Source organism: Xiphophorus couchianus, chromosome 8 (assembly GCF_001444195.1).
Source record: "Xiphophorus couchianus chromosome 8, X_couchianus-1.0, whole genome shotgun sequence".
In the NCBI taxonomy this organism is placed as follows: domain Eukaryota; kingdom Metazoa; phylum Chordata; class Actinopteri; order Cyprinodontiformes; family Poeciliidae; genus Xiphophorus; species Xiphophorus couchianus.
The window spans coordinates 21,566,804-21,592,554 of NC_040235.1; the positions used below are offsets into that span (position 1 = coordinate 21,566,804).

General features: G+C 38.6%; 1 protein-coding gene across 8 annotated transcripts in view; it reads right to left on the reverse strand.

Annotated features, from left to right (window-relative positions):
- The window catches only part of LOC114149067 (disabled homolog 2-interacting protein), a 184,085-nt gene that overhangs the window by 115,833 nt on the left and 42,501 nt on the right, over window positions 1–25,751 (reverse strand). For 2 of the 8 annotated variants that reach the window (XM_028024633.1, XM_028024626.1), the window contains exon 1: window positions 11,169–11,848. The exons of the other annotated variants lie outside the window; for them this stretch is intronic. In XM_028024633.1, the coding sequence (XP_027880434.1) occupies window positions 11,169–11,292 (124 nt within the window). In that variant the 5' untranslated portion in view covers window positions 11,293–11,848. Of the gene's footprint in view, window positions 1–11,168; window positions 11,849–25,751 lie in introns of those variants that run through there. 8 annotated transcript variants of the gene reach the window in all.

Below are 25,751 nucleotides of genomic sequence, written 5' to 3' on the forward strand. Positions count from 1 at the left end.
GCGCAGGCTTGTCTTTGTCTGCAGTTTGTTATGGGAAGTCAGAGGGAGAAGAAGTGGGGCACAGAAGAAGGAAGTTACTGTTTATATAGAGGGCGACAATGCAAGCTGCATTCCTTCTGCTGCCGCTGCACAGAGATCCATCTGACTTCATCACCAGCTTGTGAAAATGTGAAGAAAACACCACAAACACACTCGGTGTCAGTGGATGACATTTCCATTAACAACGTCTGATGGGCTTTTTTTAAGCAAAAGGATGTTTTTAAAAGTAAAAATCTCACCATATCTGGCTTATAAACACATCCGCCCACAGCTTGTGCTTTGATAGGCTTTGCTGAGTTAAAGTCAATCAAATAAAAGCTAAAAGAAAGCTATGCTTTTGTTCACAAATGAGTAAGCATGCAATTCCTGCATTTTCTGTTGGAATTACAACTACTATCTCTATCAAAATACATTAAGCCTATTTTTGTTACTTTAATGTATCATAGTCCTAGGAAAAAAACATTATTTGGACTTGCTGATATTTGGACAAGGTATTGGCCAGAAAAATACCTAAGAGTGGTGAATTAATACATACTGTGTTCTTGATATTCTCAATGTTTTCCTCATTGACCCTCCTTCTCCATTGGGCTTGAAGGAAGAAAACAAAGTAACTCTATGATCCTTTCCTCTTGTTTCCCTTATCCTTTTCGTCTTGAATTGACATGCAATTTCACTTGATTAACTTCATCTACATGCGTACAGCTCATATTATACTGGTTCGGAATCGGCACCATCTCAAATATCCAAAAGCTGCAGCAGAAATCCTCCCAACAGCACTGCTTTCAGTCCACTATAAAAATTAGCAACAAAACTTGGAGCTTTCACAGAAAATAAAAACCCTCGGAAAACATGAAGAAGAACCTGTCAAGAAAATCCGAGCTCATCCCACTTCCCCATGCTGGAGATTTTAGTTTAACAGTAATAATAAATAAAGTTATCTTTAAAATGAATCACTCAAGTGACATCAAGGCCCAACATTAGACTTAAGTGTCAATAAAATAAATCTAGTTGTGTGTGTTGTTTTTGTCTCATGCAAACTTTGCTTTAATTCTACTTTTTTCTATCTAATCATAAGAAATCATAGTCAGTCAGAGAGAGTCATTAAACAGGAAAAGCAGGTTTCCTGGAAAAAGAGGAAGTTTCCAGCCTGCAGATTTATAAAAATAGCTGAGACTATTTTAAAGCATGAAAGTTTTAAAAAATTAAATCTAAACATTTTGAGTAATTTGATAAGATTCAAAGTAAAATACTTATATTAATATTGATTTACTTGTAATAATACTTACACTTATATTTGTGAGAACACTTATAAGAAAAACAAGCAAATGTAACTTTGGTATCAAATAATTAGAATAATAGATTATTCTTGGTTTCTTTTCAGAAAACATCTGTAATAACTCACATTAAGATTATAATAAGAATAATTAATAAGTTATGGTTATAAAATTATAAATGAATGCTAAATCAGAGAAGCTAAAGAAAATAAATGTGATATAAATGTGATTTTGACATTGAACTTGAAATGGTGTAAAAGGTTGTAAAACTGCAATTAAACATCACTGATATGTTGGAGGTAGATGGTAGGTGAAAGGTGACAGGAAGGGAAACAGGGGAACTAACAGGAGAGCAGAGATGATCAGCACCTTATATGGAAACAGGAGGTTGAGCAGCCCTGAGACATTGGCACAGACATCATGACATGATGTCTCTTAAGACAGTGATGGATATGAGATCATCTGTCTAAGCAGACAGCAGGCGCACCAGGGGGGTGGATAAACCCTATATAAGGTGGGTGCAAAAGAGGAACCGTTCGTTGGATCCTCCGGGCAGCTTCGAGCCAAGATCGAGATGGACAAAGAACTCTGCAGCTGAAGAAGAGCCGGGGCCACGGAGCCGGAGACTGTCCTGCACATGGAGACCAACCCGTCAGGCCCACAATCTGTGGCTTCGAATCGCACTTCTCTCATCGGCTGGGTTCAGACCCCAAAGACAAAGATGAAGACAAAGACAAGGAAGAAGAACTGGTGCCTTTTTTCCTGCCAGCACCAAGTCCTGTGTGACCTCAGCATCCATGCGGAGAAGAAGCTCATCGGACCTGCGGAGATCCTGGCCTTCATCGATCAACATCTTCCTCCTGTTGCAACACCTTCTTCATCATCGTGCCAGGTCTGGGGTTCGAAACGCCAAACTCCGTCCGTCTCTCTCTAAGGTTCCTTTTTTAGTACTCAGTATCAGCAGTAGGGAAAGATAGACTAGATGATTGATTTTACTTATTTGATTATTTCTGCTACTGAATTAAGCTGTACTGACCCTTGCAAAAATGCCTTACTAATAAAATATTTAGCATAAAGAAAATCTAAAAGATGTTGTGGACATTCAGTTAATGAGTCACCTTAAAGTTCTTTGATGGTTGTAAAATAGCTGTGATGTTTGATTCTGGAGAGGAAAAAGTGGAAAATGTTTTTAGGTTGCTGGTAGCCCATATTTAAAACAACATCCTTGGGACTCGCCCGAGTTACTAAAACCTACCTGGTTCAATAACAAATGCAAGTTGTAAAATAGAGAACGAGCGACCGTTAACAGGTGTGCTCTGTGAAACTAGTTGGCTGTAGGCTGCTCAGTCTGGCTAATTCACAGGGGGAAGAAGGGTGGGACACCTGGATGTAGGCCGTCAGATAACCAGGCGAATCGTTTCTCGAAACCAGCTTAAACAGAGTTTACTTCAGTTCTGGACAGGGTAAATCCCAGCAGATTTAGGAAACTCAACGGACCCGTTAGACGGAGAGCTGGTAGCACATCTCCCCTCTCAGAAGAGGAAGTACGAGAGTGAGAGAGTAGAGACAGAAAGGAGGGGGGGGGTGTTGCGCAACAACAAACCGAACCGGCTTCCACCAACGCCTTGCCTTTCTGGAACAAAGAAAGGCAAGTTTTTATTCCAACATTAAAACTACAACATGAGTCAGGCTGCTTTCATTTTCCTTACAGATGTTTTGATTATTCTTTCAGGCTTTACATGTATTACATGGAACTGGTTAAAATCGCAATGATAGAAAATTAAAGCTTATCGTCATGCAGTTTATGAACATACAGTACAGACCAAAAGTTTGGACACACCTTCTAATTCAATGGGTTTTCTTTATTTTCATGACTATTTATAAGGCAAGAAATCCCACTTATTAACCTGACAGGGCAGGTTGACCTATGAAGTGAAAACCATTTCAGGTGACGACCTCTTGAAGCTCATCAAGAAAATGCAGAGTGTGTGCAAAGCAGTAATCACAGCAAAAGGTTGCTACTTTGAAGAAACTAGAATATAAGGGGTATTTTCAGTTGTTTTGCACTATTTTGTTTAGTGCAAATTTCCACATGTGTTATTCATAGTTTTGATGCCTTCAGTGTGAATCTACAATGTCAATAGCCATGAAAATAAAGGAAATTCATTGAATTAAAAGGTGTGTCCAAACCTTTGTTCTGTACTGTATACGTTTAGTCAAATTTGCGGCGTTCTGAACTCACGACTGCATGGATGTTTAACTGAACAGAACAGGACAAAAAGCAGCAGAACTGAACCTCTTATCCTGTTTAAGTTCTTAACCAAAGAATCTAATGTGATGAATTGATATTGTGAGTTTTACACCTAAATATCAGTTATTGTAAATAAACTATTAAATTTGACAACTGGTAGCAATTAAATTTAAAATTATAATTAGTTTATTTTCTGCTTTGATATACCATAGCCGAGTATAAAACCATTTTTATATGAACAGTGGTTGCAGTATGCAATAAACATTAATGTCTAGTGAAAGTACAAAGTTATACTTAAGTGTTTCAAATCTGTAATCTTCAGTAAGAAAATAAACCAATTGACACAGAATTGAATTATATTGGGTGGTTTCAAAACATCTGACCAATAAAACTGAAAAGGAGAGGGTTTTTTTGATTTTATTTTGTCTTTTTCCAAAAAGACACTACTGGTAATTCATTAACACGGTTACAACTTCCTGATGTATGCATGCTAATGGAAAGTTTAGTAGAAGAAAGAGTGCTGACAAAAACAAATCTGCACAATCAACAGGAATCACATCACGGACGACATCTGTTGCATGCCTTGTGTTAAGCTACTTCTTAACTTCAATGCAAAGTTTTGTGGCAGCCATCTCAGCCATCGGTTCTGGTCGAATGTGTTTTCTCAAATCAGCACTCTGGGGCGATGGGGAAATTTTAGAGCATGTCATGCTTCCCTGTGCTGACATACTTTATGGAAAAGCAGGTTCGCCTGTGAGGGTAGGACTTTGCACCTGCCCTCAAACTTACAAATGATCATGGCATCACTGTGCTTCATTGAACCAGAAAACCAACCTGACCTTAGCCAAATGGAGAAGCTACGAACTATTGTCAAGCGGATGTTAATGGACCATAGAGCCAGCTATGCAGATAAGCGGAAAGCTAACATCAAAACAACATCATCTGCTTCCTCACCTCGGCAAGCACACGCAGGCCGATTGCCTCCATGGCACTCTGCATTGACGCAGTAATTCAAAACAAGCCTCCACCAAGCAGACACTGCACAGCACACAGGCGCACATTTTAATAAGCTAATATTTCTGAATCAAACATCCTGATTATAATCAGCCTTAGGTAATATTCAAATTTTCCAAGAAAATATTTTGGTTCCTCTTTGGTTGTAAACTTCTCTTTAGTGAACAAATCAAACACATAAAATAATGTCACTCTGTTACAAAACTACATGAGCTTAACCTTTTTAATTTATTCAGACGCACGTCTAAGAAAACTGGGGGGATTCAGAAGTGCTTGGACAGCACTACACTGTGGATGGTGCTTTCTATCCTTCGTTCCCAGAGCTGAGAGACTTTACCGGCTTGAGTGGTCAGCCAATGTAAACAACACGAAGGATGTAATTAGGTGTCAAAAATATTTTAGGCTGGTAAAAAGTACCACGGCGGCATCCTTGTTTTAACATAATGCAGGATTTCTCAGTCACCTACTGTTTTGCAACTGCAATATGTTGAAAGGCAATTCAATAATGACGAGTTATCACAGTATTCCTATAGTCCCGCAGCCATTTCTCTGAAATTGTTCTTCGGTTCTGGAATGTAATCCGCACGGATTTCTATGGATTAGTGGGATTATCCTGCACCTGTCCTGTTATTGGACTCTTTTGGGTGCTCAGACAGACTGTGTCATCTGGCCCTTCTTGATGACTCATGCTGAGGGGAAAGAGCGAATGCAAGAGCACAGAATTCAGAAATGAGAGTGCGATCATAGAGTAATCCCTGGTAAAACACTGAGATGATGACAAAATTCTGGTGGTTTCACTTCAGCCACTTCACAGCTGAACTAACCTTTCCTTGCCCTTCGTATTAGCAATTCTTCTCTTGGTTTTTGTGTACTTATGCACAGCTGGAAAGTAGACAGTAAACACCTTTCCCCAGTGCTTTTATTGGTTCAAAGTCAAACCAACAGTCAAACTGCCTCTGTTGGCAATCAAGGCCTTTGTTTTCCCAACCCGTCCTTAATCTTAGAGTGGCTGCTCTAAAACAAAGCACGAAAACAGATAAAGGCACTTATCTGTTTCCGAGCAAACAAGAAAAAATAAAATGATTCCATCAGTGAAGATCTTGAGGATTCGAATACAGCGCCACTTCCAATGAATCACTTCCTTTGTCTCCATCTTATTAATCTTTACAGCAGATTAAGACTTTGGGAGTCCAACCAAGACTGTTTGTTTCCTTCCTTTATGTGTTTGAGTGCGAATGTGAATGAGTCACAGTAATTACCGGTGATGTTTTCACCATGTTCTCCATATCAGCATTAATTCTGTCCGTATTTCCCATCAGCCCAAACATAAACACACTCGCACAACCCCAGACGCACTTGACTGAAAGTCTAAACACTCCACCTGACAGAACAAAAGCATGGTGCAGTAGCACCGATCACAAGTGTTTCTTGGTAACGACCCATTGAGGATATAATTATGCATTATGCATCAATTACTAAATCAAATTATCTGTTTTTAACATGGCGAATTTGTAATCAAGCACAGTCAGTATTAAATGTACCATAGCCGATATTCTATTGCATACCTAAAAAAAGGTTAGCTGAGATCGTTGGGGAGTGGGGAGAGAGAAACGTGGTTTTTTCTAGAGACTGACAGGTTTAGTTAGTGGAACCTACAGGATGTGAACGTCCTGTCAATACCAGACCAACTTAAGAAGGAAAAACAAATCAAGGTCATCTAAAGAGATAATTTCTATTATACCTTATGCTTGATGTACTTAGTCATAATTCATTACCATTTATACTAAAGGTTCCTCACCTAACAGTTAATACATATCCACATTATGCTGTCATGACATTGTTCCAGTCAAGGTTTAGACCTAAAGTTCTGATCCAAACAACAGTGTTAGACCCGAGTGCAAGATACGGGATCACACTGAACATTTCCCTCCTGTGCGCCTGCTATTCTCGTTTTTTGAGATAAGTAGGGTTTTTGCATGTCAATGTCACCATCCACGGCAAAGTGGAGGAAACAGATCCCGAGCGGTGTTCAGGGGTGAGCCAAAAGCACACAAGATCCTCCATTGAGCGTGCACAGGGTATGAAAACGAAAACAGATGAGCTCATGCAATCTGATCTGCGAAACAGGCAGCCAGGCTTTCATAAGAGACTGCAGCAGCTTTCTCAAGATAGAAACACAGCACCGGGCCTATAGCGCATTTCTATATTGTCCTGCTGTGATGAATGTTGGTCTCAGCATTATACAACTTGCTTCAGGCGAACTGAAAATGTCTTTACAGAGGGAAAAAAACTCTAATTTCTTACCCACACACTTATTTCAACCGGTTAGATAACACATTGAAGTTGGACGGAACGTCATGCTGCAATAGCTTTTGTTTATGATGTACTGCAGCCATGGAGGAAACTAGATTAGACTGACGTTGAGAGAATTCAAAAGTCCACACATAGTTACACATAAGACATAAGTGATGCAGTTATTCATGCAGAAGGAGCACCAACCAAGTACTGAGTTCATAGAATTGAAGATACCTCTTAGAAACCTGACATTTTGGTTTAAAACATCCTTTTTTTATTAATCTAGTCTATTTTATTGATCTAATTTTTCTGCATTGCTGTTATCTGTAGGCCATAATCACCAAAAATACAAGAAATAAAGTCTTGCATATTTCACCCTATGTGTAGTGAATCTACGTATATCAGGGTTTCCCCCAGTGTGTTATATGCCTGGCGGGCCACCAGGCTTTACTTGTGCAAGCAGCAGGCTTATTATTGCTTATTTATTTATTTGTTTACTTATTTTATATTTGGATTTTCTTAGACTTTATGGTTGGTGTTCAGATATTAATCTTCCAATCATCCAATAACACATAATTATTAAGTTATAATTACAAATTTCCTGTAAACTTTAAACATTCTTTAACTCAAAAATGAATGACTGCCGAGCTCCCCAACCATCAGGCTTAGCACGTTTTCTGGGGGAAACCTTGTATATAGTATATCAATTTCATTTATTTAAATGAATTCACATTCTCAGATATATCTGTAAAAATATCCAATCATTATTGGGCTTTCCGAGAAGGTCTTAACTGGCATATGTACTTTCAAAAACATGCCAATAGCATTTCAACTAAATGAGATGGAAGTAGCACTCGATTGGGTTATGTTCACCTATATTTTTTTGTCAACTTTTATACATGCATGTTCTTAATTTTATTAGAAGTAACTGCCACATTGCATGACAAATCAATATGAGTTTAAGTCGCATTAAGTTTGCAGTATTTAATTTTTTGCATGTTTCTCAGTTACCTCTAAAGTAAATTCAAACAAATATACCTATATGTACAACTTGTAAAAGTAAATATAGATGTTAATCTTTGCCAAATTGTGTCATATTACAACAAACTTCAATGCATTTTGCTGAGATTTATATGCGACATACCAACACAGTGTAGCAGTTTTTTTTTTATTTGTTACAAATAAAAATCTCAAATGAGTGCATTTGTATCCAGCCCTAAAGAAAACCTAAAAATTTAGCTTCTTGGCAAAATAGGGAAAATTTCAAGAGGCATAAGTGCTGCCATTTTTGTTTAAAAAAAAACAAAAAACAGTGACCAGCACATGTTGGGCTGACAACTCAGATGATGTCACTAATGAGAAGCTCAAAGAAATAGCAGACTTTTTATATAAACCTTTTACAGTACTGTCTAGAATTACTTTAAATTACAAGGAAGTCTAGGGAAACAGTAAAATTTTATTACTACAAAAATTTTCCAGTACCACAGAAACCAAAAGGATTTTTTTTACATTTTCTTTTTAAGAAACCTCTCCATCTGGATACAGGCTGCTCCGCTGTGTGCTACTGCTAACGTGTGATCACTGTGTTAAAAGTTTTCATGGAGGGAGCCTGTGCTTACACACACAGATCAAGGCAAGAGCGTCTTTGTATCCGAGCTCAAACACGCGTGTGCACGTGCGTGTGCTCTTTAGACCAGTGAATGATAGAGTGGGGAGACTTCAAAGCACCACTTTGATCAGAGTGAAGACGCTCAGCAGAGGCACCACCACGTTCTGCTCTCCTCCTCATGACTGGGGCCTGACTTTGTCCGGTTCTGGCTACAGAAGCGCAGCCACAGTTTCACTTTGAAGAAAGTGACGGAGCCTTAATGCAAAGCATCGATTTGATCCGCATGCTGGAAGTTTATATTGATTCTTGTTAAATAAGTCTATTTTTCAGGACGGTGTTAAAACAGCGCAGCGTTTTATTTTTATAAGTAGCTTCATCTGGTCAAAATAAGGTTATGGATTCATAAGCCTGGACATGAAGGTGTGTGCTTAAAGCGTGATATTTTGAGTGCTGCTTTTCAGTAATAAAAGAGTCTGTTCTTAAGCTGCTGTTTTATGTTTTCAAGCATCACATAATTGTGGCTCTCTGACATTCAGCTAACAAGATTTGGTCACACAAAAGAACTTTTAAATTGTTTGTGAGGAAACATTTTGGGTACTGTTAAAATACAACACTTTGAAAGAGTGAGAAATTATGTATGACAGAGTAGTAAAGATTGTTGGAAGAATTTTAAAAAGTTACGAAATAAAGAACTGAGACTAGTGAAACTGACTTGTGTAATTCTGGACTGAACAGAGATTCATTAAAACGTAGCTGGACTTTCACTAGGTCTTTATTCGATATGACCCACCATCCAGGGCGGCATAGCCTGGTGGGTGGAAGGAGCACTCGAGAAAAGAAAAGTAATCAGTAACTTGTAAAGTAGTATTGCGCCAGGGTATTTTATCTTTCCAAGCAAAATTTTCTTTCAAACATTTTGGATGTGCAAAAAGATCTCCAAATAGGTAGATTTTTAGCAAATAATTTGGAGTTATGTTCCATTGAAGAAAAAAATCTACCAATACTTATCCAGAAATTGGCAAGAGTCTACTGTACTAGCTTTGTAGAGCACTGCAAAAAACACAAAATCTTGCCAAGTAATTTTGGTCTGGTTTCTAGTGTAAATAGGTCATTACACTAGAAATAAGACTAAACTAACATAGAAGTAACTTTTCAGCAAGATATAGAGGCTTGGTATAAGTAAACAATTCCTTAATATTGATGAAAAATTACTTGTTCTATTGACAGACAAATTAACTTATAAATGTCTTGTTATAAATATTAAGAAATTATTTACTTAAAACGAGCCTCTGTATCTTGCTAAGAAGATACTTGCAAGTTAGTTTTGTCTTAGTTCACATTTGCTAAGACATTTGCACTAGAAACTAGACAAAAAAATACTTGGTACGATTTTGTGTTTTTGCAGTGACGGTATTGAGTAACTTTGGTTGAACGCAGAGTGGTAGATAAGTCTGATGGGACAAAGGGCTGACTTGCTCATGTATCCATTCTTGCAAGAACATACCCAATTCTATTTGTCAAAACATAAAAAGAAGCATTTTTATACTTTTTATCGACAGATTCTATAAAGCCAAGTTTCATAAAGCATTTCATTGTGAATAAATCAAGTTGGTTGGTTGGCACTTTGTCTCATCTTGTCCATTAGAACTCCGTTTTGCACATGCATCTTTCTTCGGATCTGGATGTATTGGGAAAACATTACTATTTAGCAACTAAATCTAGTTTTAGATACTAACTAAAGATCTCATTTTGAATCAAATTTGAACCTAAACTGTCTTTCAACTCAGAAATGGTCTGTTGGGAGGTCTCGATTACATAAAACTCAATATTCAGTTTGATCTTAAAGGGAAATTAGTCTGAACTGTTTGTCTTCTGAAAGTTCGCATCGATCCACAGTTGAGGAAAACAAGAAAAAACATGCAGTTCCGTCTACATGATTCCCTGATCGGCAAGTTATGGCAGCTAGCCTGGAGGGGGGAAAAAATCAATAGGTTGAAGATTCAGAGATACTTCTTTTTCTTATAAAAAAAAGCCTTGGGGATAGACTTATCACTATAATCTAGTAGTTCAAATGCAGCCTGCAGCACCGAAAGGCAGAAAAACAGAGCATTGAACAAACAGATTGCCGGAGGACCCAGACTTAAAAGAGAAGAAGTATTTATACAGAGCAGAAAACTGACTCTTTTTTTTTTTTGCTGCCGACACCAAAAATACTTGCAGGCAAAGCGCCCTAACAGGGTGGAACTCTGCTAAACTGAGAGCTGTCAAGCAGTGGCACAGCAACGTGAGAGCATCGGTGACACCAAACTGTTATCTCTCACCAGAGCTCACAGTCAGGCATCTACAACAAAGTAGTAGTGCTGTGGACTTCTAAAAGTAATGACACCAAAACGAAAAAAGAAAAAAAAAACAAAGTTGCCCTGTGTACAAAATGTACATTTTCAAAGAAAAAGAAAAGAAAAAGAGAACTGCCTCTATTTAGTTCCATGTCTCAACAGGGTATATTCTCTTTTCGTACTCTGACAAACAAACCTAATGTGAATCAGGAGCAAACGCACTGCCAGGAAAGGTCAAAGCATCTTGTTTTTGTAGCAGCTGTATTCTGTCATATTTCTGAGGCAGCAGCTGAATGCGAGGCTCAAACTGCCCCTCAGTGGCTTTTTAAGCAGCAGTTGTATTTTATTACCCCTGTTGGCAGACGGCCTGGTGCGGCTGCGGGACCGGCTTCGCTGACGCTGCAGTCGGGATTTGCCCAGGAATCTGTAGTAGTACGAGGGTCTCCCGGATCCCTTCCTGGTGAACCCGGCCATGCTGTCAATCTCAAAGCGAAACCACTTGGGCTGAAAACACGTTCTCTTGTTGGTGTTTTTTTTTTTTAATCAGTGCAGATAAAAGCCAAGCCAAGTTCTTATGAGTCCAAGTTCAAGCTGAGTTTATCGCAAACTTTTACTTCAGGATTTACTCTTGCAGAATTTCCCCGTCTACTCAGAGTCCTCATGGGTCGTGTTGTATGTTGATATCCACTCCGCTGTGAAACAGTTTCCTACTGCCAAAAGAGAAAATTTAAAACCCATCAAGCATCCACTGAGACCAGTCCCACGGGCTCTGAGCACTCTCCCCCTCAGTGTTTCCCACAGTGAGATCCCAAAGGCATGCTGTCCGGGAATACCAGCTGTGTGAGCTGGTATCCTGAAAGGCAGGAAAGATGCTCCTGTTCCCAGAGCAAGAGTCCTCCGAAGGAATTTTATAGAAAGTTGGACAAGACTAGTCCCTTAGTTTCATTAAGGAGTAAAGGATCCACTTGTTGCAAACTTCTATACTTCCAAAAGCACATTCCCCTCACCTCTTGTGACTCTGAGTGTGTGTAGCAAGGGAGGGGAGGAGAGAGCATGCTATGTGGCTGAGAACAACAGACAAAACTTTTGGGAAGTCTGAAAAACACGCAAAAGATAAGGGCTTATCTGGAACGGAGTTAACGTGACCGGCTCCAGATGCCGGCACGTCGTCGTTTTCTCCGACAGCCGAATTGACCAATGACAGACTCGGAGATGGAAGAAATCATCCGGTGCAGCATACAAGTCGGATTCTTAAGAGGACTCACCACACCCTACTTTAAGTGACTCCTGATCCAGTCTGAAGTTCTACTCCTGATTTTAGATTCTGTCCACTTCAGTTTGCCTCCCTGGGCAAGAAAGGAAGAATGGGAGTGACCACTTTGTAGCAGCACATGTAAATACATTGTAAAGAGCGTCCCACAGCCAATCACAGCGGGGTCTGAGGAAGAGTGTCAGGAAGGCAGAGCATAGTCCAACAAGGGAAAAACAATGTGCATCAAAGGCTAAGCCGTGTTTGTCTTATCAGGCTTTGAATCTGAGTCCTTATACATATGATTTATAGTTGTTTTTGAGACTACATTTCCACTTTTCTCTCCTTTGCTACCTTAAATTTTCAATGGAAAAGCAAAAGTGACTCAACTCTATAGATGATCTTTTAGAAACAAGCTGAAGATGCAAATTTTAGAGAGAAAAAGAGAGATGTTTGGCAGCAGACCAGCAAATCAAACCCAAAAAGAAGAAAAGCATCCAGACAATCATTTTAAGTTATCACGGCATGTTCCCAGGGTTTAAAGTTCATATTCTGAAGTAAGAAAGGAACTGAGTTACATTGTTGTGTTGACGAGGTTGACCAACATGGACCTCTCAAGGGGTTGGCTGATAATATTGCATTATAAAGTCATACAAACACGGACAAAATTGTTTTATACCCCTTGGTTAATGGCCGAAAAGCCCACAATAGCCACTGAAATCACTTAAAATGAAACCTTAATGAAAATTAACCAACGAAAATCACACATTGAACAGAATAATAAAAAATAAAAAAAACTTATGGAACAGATCTGGACAAAAACTATTGATAATTATTTGATCTCACGGATATGTTGAACTAAGGCGTGTCCTCCAATTAGCAATTGCAGGTGTCTTCAAGCCTGCACACAGTCAATCTGCCTATATAAAAGGCAGCGAGTAGATACTGTGTTGTTTGACGACATGGTACCACAATGGACGTGGACCACAGAAAGTTAAATAGAGAGTTGTTGTTGAGAGTTGTTCTTTCAAAATTAGAAAGAAAATTATAGGCAAGCATGTCAAAGGTAAAGGCCGCAAGACGGTCTCCAAGCAACTTGATTCTCCTGTGACTACAGCTGCACTTTATACATATGTAAAAACAAGCTGAAATTAAACCTTTGCAATCAACATTTGCACAGTTCCTAGCATGCATATATCTGCTGATTGTGCCTAATCAAAAAGTCTCCCTCTCCTCCGCTCCCATCGACATTTGATTTCCTTCCTTCCGTGGCTGCTCAATTGTTCATCGCGACGCTTGTTGCTACTGCGCACAGAGGGAACCATAACACTGCCTTCTGTGCAGAGTTTCTGTCATTACCTCAGCCCATAAACCTCCAGCGACATACCACAATAGTGTGTCTGTGAGTCTCTAACGGAGGCTGGGCTCTTTGCCTCAGCGTCCACCAAGAGCAGTCAGAATGTCCATTAAGAGTTATGCATCAGCAAAATTTGCCTCTAGAGCCTCGTGTAGAGAAGCAAATGAAATATGAAACATTTTGTGCGTCAACTTTCTGCTGCTTGGGTCATGAGACACCCAGAAGATATACTTCTATTGTTCTTTTTGTGGGGGAAAAAAAAGACCAGAAAAGCAAAGTCAGATAAATACAAATAATGAGGTTTATTTAGACTTGAGCTCAAAAGGCATATTGGAATGTTGTCAGCTGACAACAAACTAGATGTGCACGGTCTCTCAAAATTGTACAAAGGTCTGTTAAAAGTCTAGGAATTTGAGAGATACAAATTGGCGTTGCCCCCCCCCCCGGTCAATGTGGCATTTATCCTTTATAATTTTTCTGAAAACAAACACATCTTTGAGAAGAAAAATATTAGGACACCACATAAATCAATTTCAGTATTCAGTCTTGTGAGCACATCTGCCATCAGGGATAGTGAATCTGTTAAACATGAAAAAGGCTAAGCTGTCAAGTTGTCACAGTTTGCATTGTTTTATGATATCCACATAAATATGACCTGTGATGGTTCTGTTGGACCTTTGTGCAACATTCGACACTGTTGATCATGACATATTGTTAAAGCGACTGGAATCTTTGGTACATTACTTGACTGATTCAAGTCTTGCATAAAGATCAAGGACTACACTGTGTGAAAAGGTGACTTCTCATCAAAGCGGATAGGAATCACTTGTGGGATACCCCAAGGTTCAGTCTTTGGGTCCCTCTTATTTACCATAACTATGCAAATAATACACAGATTTGCATTATAATGTCAGCCGGTGACCACAAATCTATCCAAGTACTGAGCTGCTTAGTACAAATCAATGCGTGGACTATAACTTTTTTCAGCTGAACAGAAACAAAACTGAAGTTATTATCTGTGGATCTAAATAGGAGCAATCAAGAGTCAGCATACGGCTTCAACTATTACGGACAATAAACTACCAATCAGGCCCAAAATCTGGGTGTAGTGATAGTGATATTATGACAAATACAAAGTTGGCCTTCTATCCCCTGAAGACCATTTCCAGTGTTAAACAAGAGCTAGAGAAATTATTTTGCATGTATCTTTAGTCGCATTGATTACTGCAACAGTGTCTTCACAGCCCTGCCTAAAAAAAGGTTATCAAACATCTGCAGCTGATCAGAATGCTGATGCTGGCGTTCTCGCTAAAACCAAGAAAATAGTACCTCAATGAATAGATTTTAAAATACTTCTGTTTTATAAATCACTGAATGGCTCAGCACCTAAATACATTAAGACCTGTTGTAGTCTATCAGTTGTTTACCAACCTCTACCGCCGTTTTGCTTTTCACAGTCACAAACTTCTCCATCTCTGCTCTATAGAGGTAGTCATGTTTCAAAACATCCACGCTTGTATCCTCCGCCATCACCTCTGTTTACACAGGTATGTCCGTGTAGGCCGCTACTACTACTGGCTTGAACAGGCAGCCTGCTGATTAATTCGAACACTGCTGCCACCTATTGACCGGAGGCTTGTCCGTGACTCAAGCATGAATAAAGACAGTAATAAATCACCCCTGCTTCTTGAAAAAAAAAAAAAAACTTAGCAAAGAAACAAAACATCATGCCCACCGGACATTTTGGTGGTTTGTTTGGGTTCAAACAAATTGGCACTAAACTCTTTGTCAATGTGGGTGAAACATGAACAGTAAATTCCAGTTAGTTGTTGTGGCACAAAATCTACAGGTGTCTATTAGAAAGCCATATCTCTTCTATACAAAAAACCTTTCAAGATGTCGTTTTTTTTTTAATTTTGGAAAGACATAGTCCAAGTTCAGGACTTAGTCAGGATATGTAAAACAAAGTATTAGCGCATCAACCAGGTTGATGCAGCTTTTAAATTCTATCAGGAAAATGTGTTTGTTTTTCAGTTGAACTGCACAAGGTGCGCATCAGTGGAGGTGGAAAAAGCTTAAACATGATTGATTATGGTCTCAATATTTTTTTTTTAATGTTTCCTTTACCTGAAATTTCACGAGGAGTTTGTACAATGAGAATGATTATATCTGCTTTTAATGAAATGACTGGTCTGCATTTTCCCAACTATTTGCATGACGGCCTCTGTGGGAATTTCTACCTACAATGGGTTTCTGTTAGGCTGAGAGTTTACAGACAGCCGGAGCAGAGTGTCAGGGTTACAAAGAGTTTGCGTGCCGTACTGCTGCTGGCTTGAAAACAAAGGTGCTAGTTAGTGAGAAAAGGAACGATGAAAAGCGACGGTAGAGTTGACCACAGTGCAAGCTAGATAAAACTTAAAACTTATGCTAGTATAAGATGCAAAACAGTTTTTTTAATCATTTCCTAAAATGTAGACAATTAAACTCTTTCCTGATGAGAACTTGGACAAACAAGAACAAAATGTTCCTGTGTCTTTGATTGTTGGGAATAATAAAGGTAGTAAAAACTGATTTCAAGCAACTTCTTTTCTTTTTTTGTTTGCAACTGAACAGTTTGAACTTGTAAAATTATTGGCTACTCAATTTAAATTATAATGTCCCAAGTAGGATGATGTCCCTGAACTGTAAATTGAATCCATAGGTCATTATCTTTATTTTCTTACAGAGAAAAATATAATAAATCACAGACAAAAAGAGTGGCTAATGCTTAGTTTAGCAGATCCATATTCAACACAGAGCAATTGGAGATTGGTCGTGACCGAAGTTTGAAATTTTGTCTGAAGGTAGTTCAGGACCTAAACAGCAGCTCAGACCTTCAATGATGTTATGATGAGTTTTGTTCAGTTGCTACAACCCAAAGGCTGTTTGCATGGTGCAGTGAACTTACTGTGTTCTTACTATATTGTCAGATAGTAAGAACAGCATGGTAGCATCTAAAAACTCACCAATTTATTCAAGCACATGAATGCTTTAATGTGTCCACGGAAGGAATACTTGTTGTAAAATGTAACATAAACATGAAAAACTGCCCAAAAGTAACAGAATTAGAGCTGAGGATGAAGGATGTATTTCCTCTAGACTCATTTTTCACTGCCTCTCATAGTAGGAGAAGAGTACAGTTTAAATTTACTGTTTTAACTGAGAGATTCATCCAGTGCACTGCCGTTGCGATCGCAAACTGTGAGGCAACTCGCTTGATGCTGAGACTGAGACGTAAAAGGTGAGTTGAGAAGTTCAGCGATGTGTCAGCTGCCCAGAGTGCCCAGACAGTCTCCCCCTGAGAAAACACGGCCACCTTCCACCTTCACAATCTGAAACCTGCGATCTCCACTGACTGCAGGGAAGGGGAAGTTTTGTGCAGCCCCTGCACAAAACTTATTTGGTTTTAGAAAGTAAAACGTTGAAAGACTTTCAAGACAGTTGAAACATGCACAAAAGAAATTTCAAAATGGCCTAGAAAATAATGCAGTTACTTGTGACTTATGTAAACCATAAAAGTCGACTGTTGTTTTTCACATGGGTAATAAATAAATACAGACTTTCAAAAGAGTCCAACAAATTGCTCAAAATTATAATGTGACTCATGCATGGGTAGATGAGGACAAATCCAGTTTAAGTGCAGCAGCGATTGCCAATAATTGTGGAACTAAATGCAGCATTAAAACTCAAATTCAAATAAATAGCAGATAAAGAAAACCATGAGCAATGTCACGAGCGAAGCAGGAATCTCAGCAGTGACTCTGTGAGAAAATCTGCTGTTAAAGACAATGAAGACCGAATTGTAAACAATCATTTCATATTTGCAACCCGCTTATTTGTTTTTTTCTTCTTCTTGGAGTTTAACTGATCCAACCGCAGCATAAACTCAGCATAAACTTATGGTGCTCAGTGAAGTCCAAGTGATGTGGTTTTCCCTGACAAAATTATAGATGTGGAGTCCTTAAATGATTCCCCTGACCATAAACAGTAATCATCCTGTAGTTCTGCCAGCATTTAGTAGATCTCAGTAGATCCTCTCTATCAGATACGCTTTTGTTCTGCAAGAAGGTATAAAGACATAACTGTCCTAATCAGCACAGGCCATTAAAAAGCACTAAAACCAGAACATTAGGGGCCGTCGTGGAGCCGATGGACGCATCGCAGCACGTGAGACAGAAATGACTCGGCTGAAGTCGCAAAATAGATCATTTTGAGTAAGTAAATAAAAGAGATTTTAGAGAGCAAAAGGAGACCTGAGAGAAATCGTGAATAAAAACATAAAAACAAAATGTCTTACCTTTGGAGCAGAACAGAGGAGAGACGGGTGAAATCCACATGGCAGCAAACAAAGAAGGAGAAAAAGGCACATATTAGACCAGCTGGTATAGTGTCCCTATTTACCTTCATTCATTATGAATGTTTGCCTGTAAGCCTTTCATGAAAGACTGTTGTACTTAGGGCACGTTTAATCTATGAAGCAAGCAGACTGGCCTGTGAAACGAAACAAAACCATAACAAAAAAATTCTCCTTTCACTCTGCGTGTTTAGACACAGCTGTGATGAGAAGACACCGGGCAGTTGTACTGTAATACCTTTTTAATTTTCCCTTTGTTTCACTGGCAAATATTTCCACATGTTGGGTGAACAATGGATGCCAAAGCAAATGGTTGAATCCCAGCACAGAACTACAGTAACTCAGAACTTTTCTAAGTTGTTTATAATCGTAGATGCACAACTGATTGAAAGTGGAGCTGGCTCCTATTTCAGAGCAAACAAAAGCACAGAGAGAGTCGCATTGATTTCCCACACAGCCGACGCTATTGTCTTTTTTTTCTTCTTTTTTCTACAGGTTAGTAGTCACATAGAGTTACATCTGAAGTGTAGACCAGAGCAAAGGAAAAAAGAGCAGCAGAGTCACGAAGATCCAGAAGGTTTATAAATGATAAAACCTTTTCAAGACACGACGGGTTAGTTTTCTGGAAAATTCTCATTCAGTGCTTGAGTCTGAATATACAAGTTCAGTTAATGTACAGCAGCTGGCGGACTGTCAAGATGTTTTTTTTTTTGTTTTTTTTTTTTCTCTTTCTGCTCCTCCTTGATTTATGTAGCAAATAAAAATGTTAATAGAGCTGTGAGTCAGCTTTATTCCAGCACCGATCACTTTCTGAATGAAGAGCCGAGTACACAGTAGACATGACGAACTCAATAAAAGTCGTTGCCAAAGTTTTGGATTTTTTTTGTTTCCCATTGCCACATAAATTACTGGCACCACAATCAGTGATTCCAGTAAATAACTGGAACAGACACAGGTCCTTTTGTCTTAGCTACTCTTCGGAATCGGAAAAAACGAGAACGCAGCATTCAAGTAGGACAGGCGTAAAATAATAAAGACGATAGCATCTCATCTAAACTGACCAGATTTAATGTCAGGACAGTAATTGAAAAGTTCCAAAATACCTAAAGTTGTAACAAACAAGGATGGCCACAAAACTAAGGGGATTTTGTCGCCATAAACTTTGAGCAGAATAATGTAAACAAAAAATATCTCCAAAAATAACTATCAAAGTATTAGACATAATCTGTACAGCAACAGGCTGTTTGGAGCAAACACTTTATGTCCTACAATCGCATGTGTAAATTTGTGGAGATGGTTAGACTTTAACTAGAAATATTCTGGCTTGGCACATTAAATAATTAAGTGGAATAGCATCTCATGTACACTTGGTGATTCTGTCGCCCTGCCCTCTTATAAGACCCTGGAAGCGCATGGCATCATGAGCTTTTAAAATGCAGGAAATGATCAGATGTACTCCACCATGACACAGAAAATCCTTGTCTTTGAGAAGGAAAATGATTGCAAACGTATCCAGTCAACATTTAAAAGGCTGAATGCTTTATGCAAAATCAACATTTTTCCATAGCTGCCTTTGTCACAATGCTTAAATCCTTCAAACAAATCTGAGGGGTAAGCTCTGCTCTAGACAGGAACGGAAAAGGACCCTTTATGAAATGTTATAGTTTATAGGAGAAGAAAAAATGAGTTTAAATGTCCCCACATTTTTCTAATGGAAGCTTGGCTTACATGCCAAATCAGAGCCGTGCTAACACTGACCCCTTGTGGTAAACATAGAGTTGTACAATGCCTCCTACATTAGGTTTTCCACAACAATTGTGAGAACCATTCGAGATTAAACAGCTGCAACTTTTTTTTTTCTCCCAAACAAATAATGTGTCAAAATGTTGTGGAAATGTGCAAACATGTTCAAAGGTTCTAGGTAGTTTTTGCTGGTTTTCAACATCAAACTGAACCCAGTCAATCATAAGACAATAAAAAGTTATTCATATCTAAGATCGAATTGGTTGAATTGCTTAATCTGGCCGACAGATCCGCCTTTTCTTTAAAAAAATAAAGCTCAAAACAACTAACTAGAAACTTGTGCCTTGAGCCAAATTGCTGCCATCTATCCATGATGTGTCGCCGTCATCCTCTAATTCATGTGTCGGACACCCACTCGGCCCCTCCCCTGACTAAAGGCCAAATTGCAGAATGTCCCAGGCAGAGCTCATTATACAAGGCTGGAGACAAAATGAGAACAGAGGAGTCAGTGTGACAGCGTTGGCAGGAGACAAACAGACACTTCAATTGGAGGAGGCAGAAGAGGAGAGGGGGCAAAACTTCTTTAAAGGAATAAGGAGGACAAACAAGGAGGAAAGGAGAGAGCGGGGAAGATGAGAGAGATGGCGCTAATTAAGCAAACACATGAGAAGAGCAAAGAGAGATGTCTGACGGGGTTTTTTTTTTTATCCAAGTGTGATGATGAATCAAAATGTGCTAGAAAGCTGCGCACAATTCTGTTTTAGCAAAAGCACGATGGTGATTGATAATTGATGATGTTTTAAAGCATGTCAAATGTCATTTCTCACCAAATTCCTTGTCTAGATGTATAGATGTATAGATTCTGTTGTGATCTGGCTCTCAGTCAAAAATCCAAGCCAGACGAGTTTCAGGTGAAAGACTAAATCTCACAACTAAAAGAGGTGTGTATTTTAATACATCTTGATTGTTTTTTGTTTGTTTTTTCATTACGCAACAATAAAATTTGAAGCTTTTTGTTGAGATCTTATGTAATAAGTAGTGAAAAATATGTATCAAAAATACATCGCTTTAAAAATGGTTCCAAATAAGATCTGAAAAGTGTGGCAGAAATATCTATTCATCACCCCTTGCCAAATATACAGACCTAAATCAAATTCTGATTTTGATTTAGGTCTGGACTTTGACTGGGTCATTCCAGCACATTAACATGCTTCGATCTAAATCATTTGTCTTAGTAAAAAAAAAATAGAAAAATAAAAAAATCTGTAAATTTTACATAAATAAACAGAAACTGCACTATCACAGAAATGCCACAACTATGAAAGTAATAATATTTTAAACATTAGCACTAGGTAAATTTTTGTTTGTTTCTTTCAGATGCTGCTCAGTTCATTGGAACGAGCCACACAAAGAAATCACAAGATTGGTTTATTAAGCAGAAGGTTATTTTCCGATACTCAAAGGTGCAGCACTACGTAAAATCTCGCTCCTATTAGTGCCCAGCCGCTCTCAGTGATGTAAGATCAAGTTACCATGACGACTGTGCTCTGCCGAGCTGCTGGGCATGCTCATCGCCGCTTGCAGCTATATTTAGCAGTGTGGCCGTAATGAAATGTAATTGAATAATGTTAATGTGATGTGGAAAACTTAACTTATTTATGACTCCAAGTTTTAAAGGTCATCACACGCTCTGCCATATCACTAGTGTCCCACTCAGTTTCAGAAGAGTTTATTATTTTATTTTTTTCTTAAAAATGATACGTGTTCTTGACAGCAGAACATTCATCAGTTTTCAATATTGTGAGCAAAGCAACGATTAAGGAGTCAGTTTCACTCAAAAGCTTAAAATAACGTCGCCTAGTTTTCCTCGTACCTGTTGATCTACCAATCAACACGTCCGATCAGCTCCACGGCAACAATCTGCAGCTGGATCTATGCAGCGCCAAGACACACACAGAGACAGAGCAAACATGCGCTGCAAGGCCATGTGCTCAGTGCATCAAAGGGACCAAATCAGAATTACAACATCTGCTGTTCACATTAAAGCGATGCTTACGCAGAGAAATCGCCTCCAAGAAGTTCCCAGAAAACAAAATGAATTATTAGTTGTTGAACTGACAGGAAAATGTACAAAACAAAACAACAAACAGGGAACAATCGATATTCACCTAAGACGCAAAGAAAAGAATTGCATTATAATATTTTAAGAAAGTTCACAGCATACAGTGATTCCATAAGTATTCACAACCCATTTGATTTCTTTATCAGAGATGTGGAAGAGATAAGATGCAAAAACCGTAATAAAAATCTTACTCTTTGGAGTCACACACAAGTTTTCCTCCATTAGCTTAGCATTCAGCTCTATCAATCTCCCCAGCAAATCTAATGAGTATGACTGCCCCTGCTAAAGAAAAGCATCAAATATGTAAGTAAAAAATAAAAATAAATAAATAAAATTGAATTTTTGCTGAGTTTATCAGAGCACTTCCTTCAGCATTCTCATTATGCTGGTTTCTGACTAGCTTTAAACTGGACTTTTTATTGGCTTTCTTTCAACATTACACGAAAGGAGTTTGAATGAAAAAGCACACCACATATCTGGTTTTATGAAAAGAAAAGAAAAACAAAACGTAATACTTTTTCTTTTCCTAATTCCAAATTCTGTACTACATTGTGCTGGTTTAAATGGTCCCACACACACACACAAAAAGAGTTTTGTGTTTAGAACATAGGAAGAACTAATACAGTTCAAAGTGTTTGAATACTTTTCAAGGCACTTTGATAATCTGAACAAGTTCTTTTTTTATGAGCACACAAGGCATTCTTGGCTGTAAACCGGACACAAACAAGACAGACTCTATGGAAAGATGTGATCTGAACTGTCTTTTCAGCATGATGCAGTGGGAAATGTCCTTTTTCTTCTACTATCCCAAAGGTACAGTGTGCATATACAGCTGGGCTGTTGCCCTTAGGGACAGCACAGGATGCGGTGGAGGAGTTAGCATACACCTCCCTGTGGGAATAAGAGCAGCTGGGGATGACTGTGGCAGGCCAATTTATCACGCAACAACACCCAGGATACTCACAGCAGATAGTTACAATCTATGAACATTGTGAATATCAACTATTAACTTTGAAAAAGAGGTGGACATAATTGATCACATCTGCAAGATGTAAGATTCTCTTCGTCAAAACTGTTTTGTAGAATTTGGTCAGGCAGATTTCTTTTATCGGCAGACAAAAAAGATGCCACTCAGCCTTAGTTTAGTTTTGCTAGAAACGTTTCCCTGTTGAAGGTGAAATTTTCCTATTCACTGTTTCCCACCGCTCCAAAAAAAAAAAAGAAGCTCAGCAGAAAAGAAATTAAAGGAAATGCTTTTACATAACATTTACTTGAACAGACATCTTTGGGGCATTGGTAATATATTATGCACTAAATATGACTTGACTGAATAACAATTAGGTTGCATTGGCATGTACTTTATCGCATTAAAATCGTAACTTGACAGCGTTAGATTGAGTGTCCACAAATTGCATTGGACCTAAATAGATCAAAGCGGTTGAATCTGGGCTGTTTTTGTTTTCTTCTTCTTCTTCTTTTTAAACCTTGTGGGATAACCTTTGTTGTAACTTTGTGCTCTGTAAATAAAATAAGCGTTCCCTTAACTGAACAGTACTGGAAAGGTAGTAGAGTAGGTTAATTATATGTCAAAACAGCCTGCCGTATATTCGATCTGAAGGAAACTTAGATCGAAGTTTCTAAGCAAGGTTCGCAGCAGAGAGGCCACTGCTGCAAACCCAAAATAAACTCAGCAGTTTGAAGACTGCCCTGCGATTTACTCATCTAAACAGGCAAACATGGTTAACTAACTTTGAGTTCAATAAAATCTGCTTAATTATCGTGCACAAATTGTTTCTCGTAAAGCATCTGTAATTATCCCCGCTCTGCGAGGACATCTTGGAACTATATAGGAAAAAATTAGAGGACAAAGGGAGGCAGGAAGCTGGTTTCGTAGGTTTATAGGTAACAGAACATATCATTAGAGAAGTGAGGATGTAGTGCCTCAGTTATCCTCCTCTTGGTTCATTCTTTAGTTGTTTTACTGATGTTCTTTATATTTATGCCTCCTTTCTATTCTTAGCAGTCAACACCCCACCTCACCATTTCACATTTAACGTTTCATTGTCACTTTCTCGTCAGTGGCTCAAGTTCATGTTCGACCCCCGCAACAAGAAGAAATCCCTCACATCTGTGAGCGAGTAAAACAGCAGTCCATTATTTACATCGGAATTTATGGAATTCAGTCACAGCTCATGCACAAGGATTGTTTCTCTCCCCTCAGTCACAGAGTCACGCCATTGTCACGTAAACAATAGGTCCAAACTGTTAAAGGACCATGTGAAACGTAGAGTGAGCTCACACAGAGGAGAGCAGGAACTTGGAGGCAACAGATCCGACAGTGTGGCTGAAACGGGAGGCTACTGTTAATCGTTATCAATCCATCAGCCGCTGTGGCTGGACTTTTTTTTTTTTTTTAGAAAACTTGGCTTCTCTGGTTCATATGACACGCAGCAGAATGAAGTAGCGAATGAGATATTTGATACAACGTTCCGGGTAAAGAAAATTGAGCCTAATTTTTATGCTCTAGATGGACACTAAATTATTTATTATCAGTCAATAAAATCAACAATGAACAAAACATGTTCATGTTGTGTATCAGAAAGATTTGGCAAGATGGATTGACTAGTCAGTTCTATATTGGGAACTTGGAAAGCTAATGCTCACTTTAGCATTGTCAGCAGCTAATGGTTAGCTAGGGGTTGTGGAGCACAGCCACCTGTGAACAGCTCTAGTTCCCAAATACTTGAGACACCCTCCAAAAACATTCATCACTGCCTATTTCAAATCTTCCAACACAAAGTATACCTTAATGTGCATCACTACACAAAAGTGGAAAACATCTTGACACAATAGAAGCTAACATCCATGGTTGATAGCTTTTCTCTGAGCTTGTGGGTACAGCCAATGAGCTCCAAGGAAAATGAATGGCACTACTAAGTTTGATATTATTTTGCCAGTCATTAACATGTGAGGTGGCATTGTGGCTATGTATTTCATCTTTCCAGGGTGTGTTTTATTTTGAATAACTCAAATATGTTCTGCGAAAACAAAATTGTTGATATGGTGGAGAATTATCCGTCCTCCATGCTAAGTTCTTGATGTTTGAGGTTGAAGAAGAGTCAGTGAGTTGAATTAATGAATTTCATTTATTAATACCAAAATGCAGCTGGTCCATTTCTCATGCTACCTTCAGGAGTTAGCAGGACAAAATGGCACCCAAGAAGAGTTTGTGATCTGCTTTGTTAGCCTCTATCTAAGCTACTAAGGGCGTTCCCTAGTATGTCATATCCTCTAACCTTAGCTTTGAGGGTGTTTCCTAACATGTCATTTCCTTTAGCTTTAGCTAAACTACTAAACTGCTTAGCAACTAGCTAAAAGAGATAGAGGAAAAACAGAGAATTATTTATTCTCAACAATATGTTCAATAGAATTTGAGAATACGCCATCACTGAACCACAGATATGTTAGGAGTGGTCCACTGTGGTTCATACGGTGTTCAAATTATTTTTTTTATCTTGTTTGTAGCAGTATAAATTAAAATATATTTTTAGTACTGACAAATCACTTACAGATTACCCTAGTTGGCTCCCTCGTGCAACACTGCAACTAAAGAACTACTGCCTTTCTTCAGAACAAAAATATCAAACAAATTTGGGGGCAAAGCCTAAAGCACACTTTCAAATTTAGGACCATAGAAATCTGACATAGACACTTCAGTAGATTGGTGTTGTATAAAATGCAGGATGTGGTGGCTTGAGAACATTTTCCCTTTGAAAAGTGGCAGAAAGATGTCTTGCACACCAAATTAGCCAATATTCTGCTCAAAGAATATTGGCAAAATTATGAGAGTTTGCTGGGTTTGTTCCCCTATGGGAGAAGAGGTATAATTACTTTTATTGTTACAAGTGCACAGATGTTTTGCTCCAGTGCCAGTTTCAAATCACTACAATCCCTGTGGCAAACAGCCATTAAAAGAACAATGAATTTCCACGCGTTACTGCTCCTTTTTTCTAAACTTTCATAGTTAAAGAGCCTGCAGGGCACGCTTTCACTTCAAGACCAAAGAATA